Source organism: Ovis aries, chromosome 8 (genome assembly GCF_016772045.2).
Source record: "Ovis aries strain OAR_USU_Benz2616 breed Rambouillet chromosome 8, ARS-UI_Ramb_v3.0, whole genome shotgun sequence".
Lineage (NCBI taxonomy): Eukaryota > Metazoa > Chordata > Mammalia > Artiodactyla > Bovidae > Ovis > Ovis aries.
In genome coordinates, this window is record NC_056061.1 from 25,623,014 (window position 1) to 25,642,337 (window position 19,324).

The following is a 19,324-nucleotide window of genomic DNA, read 5'->3' on the forward strand; positions in this document are numbered from 1 at the left end:
ATAAACCTCCCTAAGGAGTTCATGAAGAGAATTCAGTGGGTCCATGAACTAGGTGAGAAAAAAATTAAATCTTTATTTTCTCTAACTAAAATTTAACATTTTCTTCAATTGTGAATGTCAGCAACAAACCACAGTAATATTAGCAGTACCTATGATTTTGTCTTTAGTAGAAATTAAAGGTATTTTTCATTTCATGTTATAGTTGTCATATATATCTCAAAATACCACTTCTAAATTAAAGTAGTTGTTAGATCTGCTACTAGATTTTATTATTTAGTGCCTTAATGTAGAAGTACATATATATCACATATTTATCATTTTGGTATTTTGAAACTGTGTTTCAATATAATTGGTTTCCTTTGTATTCCTACATATTTTGTTGAGTGATTTTAAAATATGTTATGAAGGAGCCCATGTGTGTCACCAAACTACCGAAAGAGTCACAGCACAAAATATGTTAAGAACCTTAGTGTATATATACAGTACTAACATACGTGTGACTCAACTTATGAAATAGTTTATTAATTTGCTGTAGAACTTTAGCTCCAGTCCATGGGTAGCAGTCCTTGGGGTTGCAAAGAGTTGGACACAACTGAGCAACTGAACCGAACTGAACAAAGATATACTAATACTATGTCAAGAATAAGATAACGTTTATAAAAGTTTGGTGACCTTAAAGTATTTATGTTGAGAGCTAACTGTAGAGATTGAGGCCCATATCAGGGAAGAAAAGGAAGATTATCATTTTGCCAATATTTTAAGGAATATTGCCAAACAATAAAGAAATTCAGAAAAATAGATGTTAACTTCTGCTATTTTTAAATTTTTCTGCCTCAGTAGATGGAAAGTGAAACATTTTTTTTTCTTTTTTCTTTTTCCTGTTCATTTTTTTTTTAATTGGAGGCTAATTACTTTACAATATTGTGGTGGTTTTTGCCATTCATTCACATGAATCAGCCATGGGTGTACATGTGTTCCCCATCCTGAACTCCCCTCCCACCTCTCTCCCCATCCCATCCCTCAGGGTCATCCCAGTGCACCAGCCCTGAGCACCCTGTCTCATGCATCAAACCTGGACTGGCGATCTATTTCACATATGATAATATACATGTTTTAATGCTATTCTCTCAAACCATCCCACCCTCACCTTCTCCCACAGAGTCCAAAAGTCTGTTCTTTACATCTGTCTCTCTTTTGCTGTCTCGCATATAGGGTCCTCGTTACCATCTTTATAACTTCCATATATATGTGTTAATATACTGTATTTGTGTTTTTCTTTCTGACTTACTTTGCTGTGTATAATAGGCTCCAGGTTCATCCACCTCATTAGAACCAATTCAAATGCATTCTTTTTAATGGCTGAGTAATACTCCATTGTGTATATGTACCACAGCTGGAAAGTGAAACATTTTTAAAAGCCACAATAGCAAAATAACTCTTGCCTAGTCGTCTCACTATATCCCCAAAGAAATTAAAATACTGGTTTTTCAAAAGTGAGGCTGATGACAAAAGAGAAATGCTTGAGTAAAGAAAGTAACTGACTCTGGGATAACAGCTACTTAGCATGACAAAATCACCTGAAATTTTCAGTTCAAATACAGGAAATTCCTCTTTCCATTGAAATGTGTCTAATTTTATAAGTAGCATACCAGTCCAGGCAATAGAGTATTTTCTAGTAGCTGTTCATAGAAATTATTTTTCAAGCAAACTTCTCACATATGTGTGTTCCTTTAAGCAGTCCCATAAGTAAATGTTGAAAACATGTCCACCTTTTGGATCCCTGGCTTCCATTGTTAAAAAACCTGTGCTTGCATTTCAGTCAGATATGTTCTCCATCTCATTGAATAATGGCACCGTAATCATGGATGTGAAGGGAATCAAGGTGCAATCGGCAGATAAGCAGTACAATGATGGGCTGTCCCACTTCATCGTTACCTCCGTCTCCCCAGCAAGGTATAGCTCCTCACTTTATATTCTTTCCACCAGGTGGCTTTACCTGTAGGACATGAATTCGTCCAATGACCACTACTAATAGTAGACTATCTCTTATTACCTTTCTAGTGTTTAAAAAAATGGTAGAAGGAACAACTTACTTCTTTTTTTCATTGCTGTTAATTTTTAAAACATGCCAAATAAGTCACTATAAAATTAATTAACAGGTATATAAAAATTTAAAAAGTTTAAAAAGTCTTTGGAGAAGGAAATGGCAGCCCACTCCAGTATTCTTGCCTGGAGAATTCCATTGACAGAGGAGCCTGGTGACTACAGTCTGTGGGGTCACAAAGAGTCAGACACAACTGAGTGACTAACACTTTAACTTCACTTTAAAAAGTCTTAACTTTATCTTTAAAGTATGTAATACTGTATTTCTCTTTTGTAAAAGGAAAATTCTTTCTGTAAAAGCAATATATTTTCTGTTGCAGACTGCTACTATTCTGTGTCCATTCCTGGGGAGCCCTTCCATTAAAAGGAAATGTTAATAGGTCTTTTCAAGACGCCATTTCTAATCACTGTCAATGTGCTTTAGAATGAAAATAGCTTCCCACAAATGTGATTAAATGATCACCATGATTTATGTTCTGATTTTTCCACACCAAAAAAAAAAAAAAAGAAGTTGCTGATGACTAGTCATTTGAACCTGCTTCTATGGGTTTAAATTCCAGTCACGATTTGGAGAGTCTTTTCTGCCTATAGAAATATTCATCCATTTTATTCTGAGCCTCACAAAGAGTCCGGCAACTTGCTATCTTATCATTAACCAAATGTTCCATTTCTCAATTCCATGAGAAAACATACAACCTAGAATGGAACTCAAGTAATACGTTAACTGTGTAGTGCTTAAAAAAGCTTTTTCCCTTACAGGTATGAATTGATAGTAGATAAAAGCAGACTTGGGAGTAAGAACCCTACCAAAGGGAAAGTGGAGCAGACCCAAGCAGGTGAAAAAAAGTTCTACTTCGGCGGCTCACCCATCACTCCCCAGTATGCTAATTTCACCGGATGTATAAGTAATGCCTACTTTACCAGGTACAGTATTTTTAGTATTCATAAATCTGCATGATCAGTAAAGACGTTCAAGTTGAAAATTAAATTATTTACCTTATTAAAATTAAGAACTATGAAATATTGGGGGCATAAGAGGGTAGTAATTAAATGCTTGCATGTGCTTGAAAAACTGACACACTTGGGTTTGTAAGTTTTTTGCTTTTTAATTTTTGTATGGCACCGGCTAAGTAAGCCTTTGTTTCTTCAGCTGCAAAATGCAGATAATAATAGGGCCTACTTGGTAAACTTGTTATGAGGATTAATTGAGATAATGTGCATAAAGCACATGGCATACAGCAAACTGTGAATGTTAAATGTGGTTATTTCTGTACTTACTATCAGTGGTACAATACAGAGCAACATACCCAAATCATCCTCAGAGGTTTAAGAAAGTCTTTTTTGTGTTAATTTAATGCATGACTATTTTTTCATTAATTTTCTCTTGTTGAAATTTGGTTGATGTACAATATTATGTTAGTTTCAGGTATACTGCATAGTGATTTGACATCTGATTGTTGTTCAGTCTCTAAGTCAGATCTGACTGTTTTCAGCACCATGGACTGCAGCACACCAGGCTCCTCTATCCTCTGTTATCTCCTTGAGTTTGCTCGTACTCATGTCCTTTGAGTTGGTGTTGCTATCTAACCATCTCATCCTCTGCCACCCCCTTCTCCTTTTGCCTTCAATCTTTCCCAGCATCAGGTTCTTTTCTAATGAGTTGGCTCTTCACATCAGGTGGCCAAAGTATTGGAGCTTCAGCTGCAGCATCAGTCCTTCCAATGAATATTCAAGATTGATTTCCTTTAGGATTGACTGGTTTGATCTCCTTGCAATCAAAGGGACTCTCAAGAGTCTTCTCCAGCTTCACAATTCAAAAGCATCAATTCTGCAGTGCTCAGCCTTCTTTGTGTGTTCAACTGTCAGATTCGTACATCACTACTGGGAAAACCGTAGCTTTGACTATACAGACCTTTGTCAGCAAAATGATGTCTCTGCTTTTTAATATGTTGTCTCGGTTTGTCATAGCTTTTCTTCCAAGGAGCAAGTATCTTTTAATTTCATGGCTGCCATCACCGTCCACAGTGATTTTGGAGCCCAAGAAAATAAAATCTGTCACGGCTTCCACTTTTTCCCCATCTATTTGCCATAAAGTTATGGGACTGGATGCCATGATCTTAGTTTTTTGACTGTTAAGTCTTAAGCCAGCTTTTTCACTCTTCTCTTTTGCCCTTATCAAGAAGTTCTCTAATTACTCTTTACTTTCTGCCATTAGAGTGGTATCATCTGCGTATCTGAGGTTGTTTCTATTTCTCCCAGCAATCCTGATTCCAGCTTGTGATTCATCTAGCCTGGCGTTTCTTATGATATACTCTGCATATAAGTTAAATAAGCAGAGTGACATTATACAGCCTTGACATACTCCTTCCCCAATTTGGAACCAGTCCATTGTTCCATATCCAGTTATAACTGCTGCTTCTTGGCTTGCATACAGATTTCTCAGGAGACGTTTGCGTATATGAAGTACTCACCGAGATAAGTCTACTAACTATCTTTCTCCATACTGTTGTTATAATGTTATCGACTGTATTCCTTATGTTATTTATTAGATGCCCATGGCTTATTTATAAGTGGAGGTTTGTACCTCTTAATCCTTTTCACCAATTTTGGACTCATACCTCCCCTTCTGCATCCACCCATTTGCTCTCTGTATCTGTGACCCTGTTTTGTTGTTTGTTTTTTAGATTCCACTTTTAAGTGAAATCATATAGTATTGTCTTTCTCCATCTGACTTATTTCATTTGACATAATACCCCCTAGATGCATCCATGTCACAAATGGCAAGCTTTCATTTTTCATGGCTAAATAATATTTCATATACATATACATACCCCATCTTTATCCATTCATCTATCAGTCAGCACTTAAGTTGCTTCCATATTGTGGCTGTTGTAAATAATGCTGCAGTGAAACTAGAGGTGCATGTATCTTTTCAAATTAGTCTTTTTGTTTTCTTCTGGTAAATACCCATTGCTGGGTCATATGGTAGTTCTATTTTTAATGTTTTGAGAAGCCTATTTTCCATAGTGGCTGCACTAAGTTACATTCCTACCAACAAAACGTGAGGGTTCCCTTTTCTCTGCATCTCACTAACACTTATTATGTCTTGTCTTTTTTATGATAGGCATCATGACAGGTGAGTGGTATCTCTTTGTGGTTTTGATTTACATTTCCCTGATGATTAGTGGTGTTTAGCATCTTTTCATGTGTCTATTTTCTGTCTTTATGTCTTCTTTGGAGAAGTGGCTATTTAGGTCCTATGCCCCCTTTTTCAATCAAGTTGTTTGGTTTTTATGTTGAATTGTATGAGTTCTTTGTGTATTTTTCATATTAACCCCTGATCAGATATATTCTTTGAAAATATCTTCTCCAATTCGGTAGACTATCATGTTGTTTTATCCTTAACAAAGACAATGAGAACCCCCTGAGTTCAAAAACATGCAAGGGAGGAATTTAATACAGATTAAGTAACACAGATGAGGTCCCCATCATCCAGGACATGGTGAGGGAAGACATGTTCACCTGTCAGAGTGTGCTGGTGCCAGGCACAGAGTTATTGGTTAATTGGTTAAGTGATCATTTAAAGGGTTCTAATTAAGATAGTGGTTGGTGGATCAAGACCCATCACATACACACACACACACACACACACACATGAATTAATTGCTAAAGTTCTTTGACTTCATAGTTTGGTCATGTAATTCTGAACAACGTTCTTAAGATTTTTCTTTCCTCTGTTACAAACACAGGTTGGACAGAGATGTAGAGGTCGAAGATTTCCAGCGGTATTCTGAAAAGGTCCACACTTCTCTTTATGAGTGTCCCATTGAGTCTTCACCATTGTTTCTCCTTCACAAAAAAGGAAGAAATTCCTCAAAGCCTAAAACAAATCAGAATAAAAAGGTAAAAGATAATGCTGCACCAACTTCTAGATTGCCCTTGTATTCCACACATACAATTCTAGTCACTGGTGCTTTATTGAATTTACTCATTTGCAACTGTGTTTGTATGAAAGATATGATTTCTGTAGTATCTGATATTGCAGTTTACTAAATTTGTTATATCAGTTCTTATTCCCAAAGAAACAGTTTGAGTAAGCTTTTGCTCTTGCTTCCAACTGCTTTTCATTGCAGTGGTTAAAATTGCTGTGTATTTTATATAGAAATGTATACTATGATCATTCTCTAGTATCATTTGTTGTTGCATAACAGCCTCTAGTTTCTGTCACAGTCCTAGAAATCATTGGTTTCTGATCTTACCTTGTTTTTCCCTCCTTCCTGACCTTCCTTTTAACCACTCACATCCACAGTTGATCTGTGGCATCAACTAGAGTGACTTTGCATTCAAAATCTTGAGTCTTCAGTTGCGGTCACTGATAACTGTTCTCTCATTCGTTTTACACCTAGCATGTACATTACTTGCCTTCATTACAAACGAAAGTCCAATCCCTTCTCATTCTCTCAGTCTGACCCTCCCTACTCCTTCCTGGCCCAATGTAAACAATGCAGTCAAGTGCCAGTGCTGCCATCCTGGTCCAAGCCATTGTCGTCTCTCATCTGAACTACTGTAATAGCCTCCCAACAGACCTCCCTGTTTTACCTTGTTCCCCAATAATATATTCTCAGCACAATAACCAGATCCTTTTAAACATGCCTTATCATGTTACTTCTGTGTTCAAAATGGTCCTCCCACTGCACTCAGATTAAACGCTGAAGTTCCTACAGTGTCGTAAGGGACCCTTGTTCTCACTTGCTCTTCTCCTCCTATTGATCTACCGGCTGTTTCTAGAGTAAGCCAGGTACACTCCTGCCTTAAGGTCCTCCCTTGAACTTTCCTCTTACCTAGACCATGCTTCCCCCAAATATCTGCATTGACAGCTTCTCAAGGATTGCCCAGCTCTCATCTGATCAGTGAGACCAGCCTTAACCCCTGTTTTATTTTATTCGTTTTTTTGATTGAAGTATAGTTGTATAATGTTACGTAAGTTACAAGTATACAATATGTAGTGATTCTCGATTTTTAAAGGTTGTACTCTGTTTATAGTTAATATAAAATATTGGCCATATTCCCCATGCTGTACAATATATCCTTGTAGCTTATTTTATACCTAATAGTTCGTACCTCTTATTCTCCACCCTTGTGTTGCCCCTCCCCACTTTCCTTTCCCCTCTGGTGACCACTAGTTTGTTCTCTCTCTGAGTCTGCTTCTTTTTTGTTATATTCACTAGTTTGTTGTCTTTTTTAGATTTCACATATAAAGGATATCCCACAGTATTTGTCTTTCTCTGACTTATTCACTTAACATTATGCTCTGCAAGTCCATCTATGTTGCTGCAAATGGCAAAATTCTGTTCTTTTTATGACTAAGTAGGTCCATTGTGTGTGTGTATAATGTATGTATCTTCTTATTCATCTTTTGATGCTCTTTTAGGTTGTTTCCATATCTTGGCAATTGTAAACAATGCTGCTGTGAACATTGGGTATATGTATCTTTTCAAATTAGAGTTTTTGTGTTATTTTTGGGTATATACCCAGGAGTGGAATTGCTGGGTCATATGGGAGTTCTGTTATATTTTTAGTTTTTTGCAATACCTTCATACTATTTTCCACAATAGCTGCACCAGTCTGCATTCCCACCAACAGTATAAAAGGATACCTTTTTCTCCACATCCTCACCAATTTGTGTTCTTTTTGATGATAGCCATTCTGACAAGTGTGAGGTGATAGCTCACTGTGGGTTTGATTTGCATTTCCCTGATTTCTTGGATTTGCCCAGAACACAGACTTTTTTGGAGGTCTTATCTTTTCCCCATGTGAGATTAAGAGTTTGGGGCTTCCCTGTGGTCTAGTGGTGAAGAATCCACCTGCTAATACAGGGGATGCGAGTTCAATCCCTGGTCTAGGAAGATTCTACATGCCCTCCACTTGCCACAATTAGAGAAAACCTGTGCACAGCAATGAATATCCAGCACAACCAAAAATAGATATATATTGTCAGTCTGTTCCAGTCTGTATTACAGTATTGTTTTATGGAAATTCCACACTGCTTTGTTTGACTAGTAGAAATCCTCCTATACTTCCAGGACTACGGTAGATTTATTTTTATGTGTATAGTTCTTCTGACATTTCTATGGGAATTAGGGAGGGGGAAAGCTGTGTGCATTCATTCAGCAATCCTAAACCAGAAACTGTCCTCTCCCCTCTGATCCTGTATCTCAACCTGACTCTTGCTGTGTTCTCCAGCTCTCCCTAGCTCCAAACATTTCCTCTCTCTTCTTACTTTATTGCAAGATTTCTTCCCAAGTGGATCAGATCAGGCCACTCTCTGTTTTCAAACCTGTGGTGCTTCTCATCACCTAAAAAACAAAGCCCCATCCTTTACCAAGTCATCTAAGGTTCTTTCTATCCAGCTACAACCTGTCTTCCAATTTGTTGTTTAAAAGCCAAATCAATTTTCAGTCCTTAAAAAACAGGAACCATGTCTCACTCACCTTTCTGTTCCCCACCACACACTGCCCACTGAAGGCACACAGAAACATTGTTTTTTTTCTTCTTCTTCTTCACGCCTACCTATTAGGTACTCAATAAACATTTGCTTGAATAAATGAGTAAATGACTGAATGCTCAGATTTACTTGCATTTACTTTTGCTTCAGGAATTGACTAAATAACCATTAAGTATTAGTCTGTAGCTTCAGAACTGTAAATTTTAAAATCAATAGTGCAATTTCAAGAGCACAAAATAATTTTTTTAAATCATTTTTTAAATTGTCACATAAGTTTGCTACATATCTTATCACCCAAAACATTCTTAAAAAAATATTTTGAAGATGTTACTATGTATTTAACTTTTTATGCAGGATATGTAAATAATAATATGTGTATTCAAGTGGTATTGTTGCATATGATATGAGGATTTTATTTATCAAGTCTCTCAGGAGTCTTTATTGCCAATTTTTTCATTTTCCACCATTGATTAAAATGTGCATTTAATTTAAATCACAGAGCCCTTGTCTCTATAACTTCACTATACAAATTGTTTTCAGACTGTAAATGGGAATTTTGGGTTTGTTAACATAACTCTGTTGTCATTTGTTGTTACTGCTGCAGCTACTGCTGGCATTTGCTTATGGTAGTAGAGGAATGGAGAGGTCTAATATTTTATGAGTGGAATATGTACAAAGAATATACAGTTTAATTATTGAATCATCATTGTTAATGATAAAAAATTAAAAGCGAATTTTTGCTACTAGTATGTCAGTTTTATCCCTTAAATGAGTCATTTCCTACTCTTACAGGGAGGGAAAAGTAAAGATGCTCCTTCGTGGGATCCTGTTGGCCTGAAATTCCTAGAGAGGAATATTCCAAGAGACTCCCACTGCCAGCTTTCCAACAGCCCTAGAGCGATAGAGCACGCCTATCAGTATGGAGGGACAGCCAACAGTCGTCAAGAGTTTGAACACCTAAAAGGAGATTTTGGTGAAAAGTAAAGTAACACACTATCCGTTCAGAAATGATGCCATGGCTGGGCTTCATCCTTACTTGCCATATGTTCTTTTTCCTATAATTTTTCTGTGCTGCTTTAATCTTGTTCTTTTTTTCATCAAAACAATTACTAAATAGAACATAATTCAAACTGTCCAATAAATAACATTCTCTGTGACTTTCTTCCCAAAAGTAAGGTGCATATAACAGCATTGTCCTAGGAGTTTGCTGTACTTAATGAAAAAGAAAATACAAACAAAGAAAGGGAGATGGGGGAAATTTTAAATGACTCATCATGTAACCTTACTGTCACCTTCCCTTTCCGACACAAATTGCTTTCAGACTATAAGTGGGAATGCATCTGAACTGCTGGAAGGTTAATAAGGAAAGACACTAAAAATACAAATGCACTGTGTCTCTGTTGACCCTCAAGCTATCTCTAAAGTTCATCACCTCTTCCTGGTGTTTCACAACTCTCCAAGTTATTTAGGATTATTTAAGATTTCTTTTCCAGTATTAGCACCCAGATACTCTTATATAGCTCTTTCAAACATTCATACCGTCAGTAGATTCAATAAAAAACTCCTAATTTCCTATTTTCCTAATAGGCAGAATCAGTATTTTGTATTCTTCAGGAAAAATACAGAGTTAATCAAACTGAAAATTAGCTTAATAAATGTATCTTATCTGTGGCGTAAAGCTGAATTTCTAGAAATTTTATTTGACTTCTACACATTTTGGTAGCTGTTTTTAGCATGTGATATCCATTGATTAATTTTTATGGGGAGAAAACTGAATCTGTATTTTAGATAGTACATAAATCATATTGTTTCTATGCAAATTTGTATATGCACATTAATTGCTCTCTAGTATTTTGTCTACATGAAGCTTCCTTAGCATAAAGATTTTTACTAAATTAAGTGCAATCAGTTTTTCAAAGGAAGACATGATATTTTCTTTTAAAAACATTTTCGTTGGAGGATAATTGCTTTACAGTGTTGTGTCGGTTTCTGCCATACAACAGTGTGAATCAGCCATAATTATACATATGTCCCCTCCTTCTTGAACCTCCTGCCCACTCCCCCCAACATCGCAACCCTCTAGGCATCTCTGCTTTGAGCTCCCTATGTTATATGGCAGCTTCCCACTAGCCATCTATTTTACATATGGTAATATATACGTTTCCATGGTACTCTCTCAATTGGTCCCGCCCTCTCCTTCCCTCACTGTGTCCACAAGCCTGTTCTCTGTGTCTGCGTCTCTTCCTGCCCTGCAGATAGGTTCATCAGTACCATTTTTCTAGATTCTATATGTATGTGTTATTTTATGAAACTTGTTCTTCTCTGATTTACTTCATTCTGCAGTAACAGGCTCTAGGTTCATCCACCTCACTAGAGGTGATTCAAACTCTTTTTCTTTTTATGGCTGAGGAATACTCCATTGTACGTATATCCACATCTTCTTTATTTATCTGCCGGTGGACATCTAGGTTGCTTCCATGTCCTGGCTGTTGTAAATAATGCTGCGATAAACATTGGGGTACTGGTGTCTTTTTCAGTTGTGATTTTCTCAGGGCATATGCCCAGCAGTGAAATTGCTGGGTCTTAATGGTAATTTTATGCTTCTGAGGTGGTGCTAGTGATAAAGAACCCACCTGCCAGTGCAGGAGACGTAAGAGATGTGGGTTTGATCCCTGGGTCAGGAAAATCCCCTGGAGGAGGGCATGGCAATGCACTCCAGTAATCTTGCCTGGAGAATCCCATGAACAGAGGAGCCTCATGGGATATAGTCCATAGGGTCGCAAAGAGTCAGACACGACTGAAGCAACTTAGCATGCATGCATATGGTAGTTTTATTCCTAGTTTTTTAAGAAATCGCCACACTGTTCTCCATAATGGCTGTATCAACTTACATTCCCACCAGCAGTCCAGAGGGTTCCCTTTTCTCCACATTTTCTCCAGCATTTATTGAAACAACACTTTCTTAAATGTGGGATTTATCCCCGTTGTATGAGGAAATGGAGAAGGATTTACATTTTTGAATTAGCAGTGCTTACCCGATATTCACAATAATAATAAGATGTAATTAGAAGTAATGTTGCTTGGGATTAGATCAGATGGCTTTATTCTTCCTTACGCTGTATTGTCTTGGAAAGTTAGAGATCACAGTCTTCTTTGACAAGTGGTAAGCTTTTCCTTCTCATTTACCAGATCCCAGTTTTCCATTCGTCTGAAAACACGTTCCTCCCATGGGATGATTTTCTATGTCTCAGATCAAGAAGAGAATAACTTCATGACTCTGTTCTTAGCCCATGGCCGCTTGGTTTTCATGTTTAATGTTGGCCACAAGAAACTGAAGATTAGAAGCCAGGAGAAATACAATGATGGATTGTGGCATGATGTAAGTTGAAGGCAGAGAATATTATTATCAGCAAACGTCCACCATTCTAATACCCCACTAGTGGTTTCTCTAGAAACATCCATTTACAAATTTTGTTGCTATATGTTCAGAGTTCAGTTTCAGAAACTTTCATTGATTTATTACAAAAATCTTGAAGCTTATTATTTTAAAAGAAATATAATCTGAGTATAATTTGTTTTGACAGATCAGCTATTTTTAGTGCAGTTACTTTAAACAAAAGATCAGTGGTCAGCATAAGCTGAAGTTTGGTTTCTAAGGATTTTTCACTTGACTGGGTTTTTTTCCACTGCCTATAATATTCTAAATTTTCTATGATCGCTGAGTGTCTTATAGACTAAGCTATGGAAGGTACAAAATAGAGTAAATCTGTTAGGAAGAAAGGATACAACAGGTAGAATAACCTAAATATCAAAGCAATTCAGTGTGTGTATAGTGGGAAAGTAAGCAGTGTCAGCCGCATTACAATTAATTATAATCAAATTTAGAAGCGAGAGCATGTAGGCTGCCAGCTGGGACAGAGAACTCTGCTAAACATAAGCTGTATTCAGAGATTAAGCCTGTAACTTTAAATCAGGCTTCGAAAGAAGAGACAAAGTCCTGACCTTTGGTGAAAGGACCACTCTTTAAAGAACCTCTGCAGCACTGCAGATGATAGCACAGTTGGGAGGAGAAGCAACACAGCCTTTCCACTAATCTTTGGATGTGCTAAAGATACGCGGTTGTCCTTCTCTCCATCAAGGTGATATTTATTCGGGAAAAGAGCAGCGGCCGAATGATAATTGATGGACTTCGAATCTTAGAAGAAAGTCTTCCCCCTGCAGGAGCTGACTGGAAAATCAGGGGTCCTATTTATTTGGGAGGTGTGGCCCCTGGAAGGGCTGTGAAAAATGTCCAGGTAAGCCAGGTGTGATCAAGTAGAGCCATCAACCTTTAGAGTTGAAAGATTGTTTAGTCTAGCCCTCACTTTATGATTAGAAAACTAGCAAAAGTAAAACTGTGCTTTGGCTGGAGATGGGATACATAAGTGGGTATTGTTTTATGGTTATCTGTCCACCCTGTGACATCACAAAGCCCAGAGTAATCTTTTGATTCTAAGGTAAAGGTGAGATGAAAAATGTTTCAGAGGTATAAACTGTCATGAAACATTATGTCTCAAGGGATGCTTATTGGTTCAGCAAGTACCCACGCTTTTAGTCTTAAAGAACACCCAAAAGAGAATTCCCTGGTGCTCAAGTGGTTAGGACTCAGTGCTTTCACCGCCCAGGCCTGGGCTCAGTCCCTGGTCAGGGAACTAAGATCCTGCAGGCTGCATGGCACAGCCCCCCAAAAAAACTAGCCAAAAAAGAAAGCAAGTCATTATATTATATATTATTGGGTAAAAAAAAAAAAAACTTTCAGGCCATTATGTAAACTATGATCTCATTTTCATTTCTTACACACACACACACACACACACACACACAATTTGTAATTGTACAAGGAACTGTGGTTACCCCTTGGGGGACATGAGGATATGGTAGAAGAAAACAACATTATTTTTGTAATTTAAAAGTTTAAAATATTGGACCTTCAAAAATATTTAGCAAAAAAGGAATGCATCAAAGGACTAAGTTTATTTTTAATATAAATACAGGTTTGACTTTAACACAAAGAATACACTTCTAAGATCCATTAAATGGCTTCCCTGGTGGCTCAGTGGTAAAGAATCTGCCTGCCAATGCAGGAGATTCAGGTTTGATCCCTGGGTCAGAAAGATCCCCTGGAGAAGGAATTAGCAATCCATTCCAGTATTCTTGCCTGGAAAATCCCATGGATAGAGGAGTCTAGCAGGCTACAGATCACAGGGTCACAAAAAAGTCAGACACAATTTAGTGACTAAACAACAACAAAGATCCATTAATATGTGTGTGTAAAGCAAAAATGGGGGGAAATGTTCATATTTAATTTGATTTTAGATGAGTAGCCTCAATTCCATGACAGCTTCTTTAAAAGAAAGATTTCTAAAACTGTGAAATCGGTTATCTGAAGTGGCCCATGTTTCATGTCCTGTGGTATGATAAATGCTCAAACACAAGCCAGTAAAGCAAATCCTCTGCTGGGTAGATTTAACAGTTTAGTTCTTTGCTAGCCCTCATCAGCATTAGGTGATCTAGGGCACAGCTGTCTTTCTTGAAGAAAACAAATGAGAATATTTCTAATTCAATGTGAAAACCACAGCTGCAATTTACCTTGTGAAAAATGTTGAAATTTTTGTACCTTAATTAGGTAGGCTGTTATTATCTAATACAAAATTCTAGCTTCAAAGATCTAGTTAAAAAGCAACAATCTGGAAAATGATTGACTATTCAGATAGCTAAAACAAATAGGGCAAGAAATTGGTAGGTTCCTCTCAGGACACAAATCCCTTCATTGGTGCGTCTGTGAGTGGTAAGAAAATGGATTTTAAGAAGTGCCTTCTCCTCTCAGATAAACTCGGTCTACAGCTTCAGCGGCTGCCTCAGCAATCTTCAGCTCAATGGGGCCTCCATCACCTCTGCGGCTCAGACATTTAGTGTGACTCCTTGTTTCGAAGGTCCAATGGAAACAGGAACATACTTCTCAACAGAAGGAGGTTACGTGGTCCTAGGTAACAATGATTTACGTTAAAACATGAATCATGAAACAGTTCTTTCCTGGAGATGGCTAACAGGGATATTGGGCCCAAAGTTAAAAGCCACAATAGCAAACTCAGCCCTTGAAAATGGTCACTTTTCGTAAGGATCACTTTTCTCCTCTGCTGCCGTCCAGATAGACACATGGACCATGCCAATCCCTGTTTGCTTTCCCCAGCCAGTGCTTCCCCACAGCTGGCAAGCCTCTCGGGATAGACCATCTTGGCTCCTTTAGACTTTCTGTGCTGCACCATGGTCTAACCTGTGTGGGCTTTTGGCTACCTCACACACTGGGGTTTTCTCTGCTCCTTCTAAGCAGCACCCATTGTTCCTGCTAAGGACAGTTCCACTTCCTCCCCTCTCCAGCAACTCCAGCAGACAAAGCTATCCTTAAAAAATTTTCTTCCTGGATTTTTATTCTCAACTCTTACTCTCACTCAACAAAGTTTTCATTGTGTGCCTCTTGGTATGACAGTCCCTGTGCCAAGTGAGGGAACATAATGGTTCTAAAAATAAGGAAATAAAATCCTAAACAGACTACCCACAGTCACCATCTAGTCCATTCCAACAGCATCCTGTAGAGTAACCATCAGGTGTGAGGAGGGCACCAGAACAGGTGCCAAGAAGGAAAACAGGAGAATGTTCCTGCCTTCAACATGCCCTGAATAAAGACCTACAGTGCAGCCAGTTATCCCTTCTTAAACCATCCCCATGTCCAACCGAGTAGCCGGAGGCAATGTTTCCTCTCTTTATCTAGTTCACGATTTTACTTTCCTTTCTCCTTAACCCACTCCAGCACTCCTGCCTGGAAAATCCCATGGACGGAGGAGCCTGGTGGGCTGCAGTCCATGGGGTCGCTAAAAGTCAGACACAACTGAGCGACTTCACTTTCACTTTTCACTTTCATGCATTGGAGAAGGAAATGGCAACCCACTCCAGTGTTCTTGCCTGGAGAATCTCAGGGACAGCGGAGCCTGGTGGGCTGCCATCTACGGGGTCGCACAGAGTCAGACATGACTGAAGTGACTTAGCAGCAGCAGCAGCAGCAGCTCCTTCTTTATCCCTACTAAAACACCAACAGGCACATTCCTCTGCCTTTCATTGAATTTCAGTGAAAAGAACTGAAAGGTTTAGACAGCCTGAAAAGCATAGCAACCTGCACAATTTATGTTCTCAATAAACATTAATAGCAGGAAAACTTTAAAAAGTGATCTATAAGAAGCCATGTGAAGTGAACACTATTAAGATGCCCACCTTTGCAGTGAGTCTCTTGGAGTGAACACAGCTATTCTTAAGAAGAATTCATTTTCTTAAATCACTGCAAAAACAGCTCCTAACCGCTTTTGCTGTTCTTACTTTCTCTTTCCTCCCAAATGCTCTGCAGCACTGGCTCCAGTGATCTTTTTTAAGAATTATTTTAAATACAGATCTGATCAAGTCACCTCCTATGCTTATTGTCTGCAGTATAAAGTCTATCTTCCCTTCTGGAGCCCTGGAGCCCTGGAGCCCTTCCCCGTGTGGCTCCTGCTGGCCTTCTCTACTCACCCTCCCTCCACCCTCGCTCGCAGGCCTCTGCAGTGCTCTCCAGACATCCCAGACTCTGCACTTGTGTTCAGACCAGTTCTTCCTAGTTAGCTCTTTCCTGCTTCTCACTTTTGAAATAATAAATCGTCCTGCTAGTTGGAATCAATTTTTCCTCACCTGAGCTCCCATAGCCATGACGAATTTTCAGCGTGCTGTTTCCACCCCGCACTCCAGACCCGCTCAGAGCTTTCCAGTGTGTTTGACATGGAAAATGACACTTTCCACCTATCTACTGAAAATGCGTCAAACTTTCCAAAAGGGATACCAAAAACATGAGATTACGAAATCACGCCATGGTTACAAACTTTAGGTTGCTGTTCTTGAGAACTAATAGTATTTCTCTCCACAGATGAGTCTTTCAATATTGGATTGAAGTTTGAGATTGCATTTGAAGTCCGTCCCAGAAGCAGTTCTGGAACCCTTGTTCACGGCCACAGTGTCAATGGGGAATACCTAAATGTTCACATGAAAAATGGACAGGTAGTGTGTTACAAACTGTTTTAACAAGTCTGTCTTCTCTGACCTTGGATTCTAGATCTGAAGCAGTATTTTATTTCACAGAATTATTTTGTTGATCTTTCCTAACTGAGGGGAAAAACAAACAGGGAAGCTCAAACATAAAATTTAAATGCAGGCAATTTTTAGATTCAGATTCATATGTTGGGAATTGACTTGATTAGAGCAAAGAGCCATGAAATTGTGGCAAAGCCCAAAAAATCAATAATTAAAAAGTTTTAATAAAAGAATCAGAAGAGGAATTTTTTACAACAAATGGAAGCAGCAAACGTTCATCTGTCTATAATATGTATGCATACCACACATACATTCTTTTCAGCTGCTAAAAATAAAAACAATTATTATAATTAAATACCACTTTCATCCTTAAATAATATTACTAAAAAACATGAGAGTATTCAAATAAATATGAAGCATATTTTCATCAGTGTCCCTAACTTAATATAATTTTCATTTGAGTTCCAGTATATTCTATAAAACCATATAACAATGAAAACAAATCCTTATATGGTGCTTACTGTATGTCAAATACTATTCTAAATGCTTTATATGGATTAACTCATTTAATCCCAATAACTCTGTGAAGTATTATAGTTATCACCCTTATTTTGCAAATGAGAAAACGTGGCACAGAGTGAGGGACATAGGAGCGCTTGAGTATGAGTCCAGGCAGTCTGGCTCTAGAGTCCAGCTCTTCCTCAGTACCTTCACCTGCCTTGTACAGCACATTCCATCTTTAAAGGAATTCATTGTGCTATCTTACTGTTCCTCTGCCCCCTCTTCTCTCCGGTGTCTTTATTTTGTTCTCTTTCTGAGGAACACATTTTCTCTAGTCTACTGAACAGTGACCCCTTGTGTTCAAATTGCAAAGCTAATGTCTGGATGTTCAAAGTTTTGCTTCCTTGTGGTAAATGTAAGAAATCTCATCTTATCTCAATGAGGAGAAATGAAATAAAATTCCACAATGTGCCCTGTTTTTTGCAGGTCATAGTGAAAGTCAACAATGGCATCAAAGACTTTTCCACCTCAGTGACACCCAAGCAAAGTCTCTGTGATGGCAGATGGCACAGAATTACAGGTGAGGAAAGCTGTGTGTCCTGGGTTTCCCTGATAAAGTGAGCCTGTACACCCACCTCTGACATGATGACTTGAAAGAACTTAGTCTGTATAACATATGACAGAATAGGTAATAACTGACAGTCTAAAAGTAGTCAAGAAAAGAGAATCAAATGTACTAAAATGTGTATATTGAATCCACATGTGATTTGAAAATATTAATGCTGCCAAAATAGTCTTATGGAGTTGTTTAAATAATGCATTATTTATGAAGCAAAGAAAAAGTATCAAAAAGCGTATTCTAAATATTCTCCCTTTCAAAGGAAAATTTTACAGTGATTGGTTAGACACTGATGTTTTCAGTGATTAGAGGGAAGTGTATGGTTTATTCTGGAATAAATAAAAGCTATTGCTGTAATAAATTATTCCCTTTCATGTGAAAATTAATTACCTCAATATCACTTATGACCACTCTTTTCCCTGTATTTCAGTTATTAGAGATTCAAATGTGGTTCAGTTGGATGTAGACTCTGAAGTGAACCACGTGGTTGGACCCCTAAATCCAAAACCAGTTGATCACAGGGAGCCTGTGTTTGTTGGAGGTGTTCCAGGTAAGAGTTATTTAAAGTGACGAGTTTCCAAATCCAAAAAAACACTTAAGTTCTCATAATTGTTATTACAGTATTAAGAGTTGAGCTATGTATTTTTATAATTCACCTAGTAACTCCAAGAATTTTATATACAATATCCTTTCATAGGGGACTTTCCCAGGTGGTGCAGTGGTAAATAACCTGCCTGCCAATGCAGGAGATGCAAGAGATGTGGGTTCAATCCCTAGGTCAGGGCGATCCCTGGGAGGAGGAAATGGCAATCCGTTCCAGTGTTCTTGCCTGGGAAATTGCCTGGACAGAGGAGCCTGGAGGATACAGTCCCTGTGGTCACAGAGTCGGACAGGACTGAGCGACTGAGCACACACACATCCTTTCATAGGAAAATCATCCAAGCACCAAAACAAAGTAACAGATGAGAACTACCTGGGGCATCCAAAACAAAGTAACAGATGAGAACTACACGCTGCATTCCAAACGGTAGATAGGGCCCTCCTTCTGCTCTGTCTGCTGAATGTTCTCTTCTCTTTACACACACCTCACATACACACAGCGAAACACACTGTTTTCTCTCTTACACAAAGAAAAATTTGTTACTGCTGCTGTAGGATCTGAGAACCTTAGAAGACTAAAAGTTTGGTGACAATTACTCCTCTTCCACACTCAGAGAGAATACACAGTTCTTCCCGTCCAGGACTAGTGTGAAACGTGAAAACAGCTGCAGACCATAAGTTCTGTTGTTCCTACATAGTGACATTCCCTAAGAGACGTTCCCAGCTGCAGTTCTGTAAACATCAGTGCTGTCATCTGCCAAGAATGGTGCGTAGTCCGGATGGTGATGGGGCACGTATGGACCCCCCACAGTTACTTTAAGCCTCTAAAGCAGGGACCATGACCTTCT

At 38.4% G+C, this 19,324-nt stretch overlaps 1 protein-coding gene across 7 annotated transcripts in view; it reads left to right on the forward strand.

Moving 5' to 3' along the window:
• The window catches only part of LAMA4 (laminin subunit alpha 4), a 144,687-nt gene that overhangs the window by 121,650 nt on the left and 3,713 nt on the right, over positions 1–19,324 (forward strand). For all 7 annotated transcript variants that reach the window (XM_042253295.2, XM_060419476.1, XM_004011190.6 and 4 more), the window contains 10 exons: positions 1,820–1,953; positions 2,863–3,027; positions 5,853–6,006; positions 9,401–9,588; positions 11,798–11,987; positions 12,748–12,903; positions 14,475–14,634; positions 16,593–16,723; positions 17,744–17,837; positions 18,307–18,426. In XM_042253295.2, the coding sequence (XP_042109229.1) occupies positions 1,820–1,953; positions 2,863–3,027; positions 5,853–6,006; positions 9,401–9,588; positions 11,798–11,987; positions 12,748–12,903; positions 14,475–14,634; positions 16,593–16,723; positions 17,744–17,837; positions 18,307–18,426 (1,492 nt within the window). The remainder of the gene's footprint in view (positions 1–1,819; positions 1,954–2,862; positions 3,028–5,852; positions 6,007–9,400; positions 9,589–11,797; positions 11,988–12,747; positions 12,904–14,474; positions 14,635–16,592; positions 16,724–17,743; positions 17,838–18,306; positions 18,427–19,324) is intronic.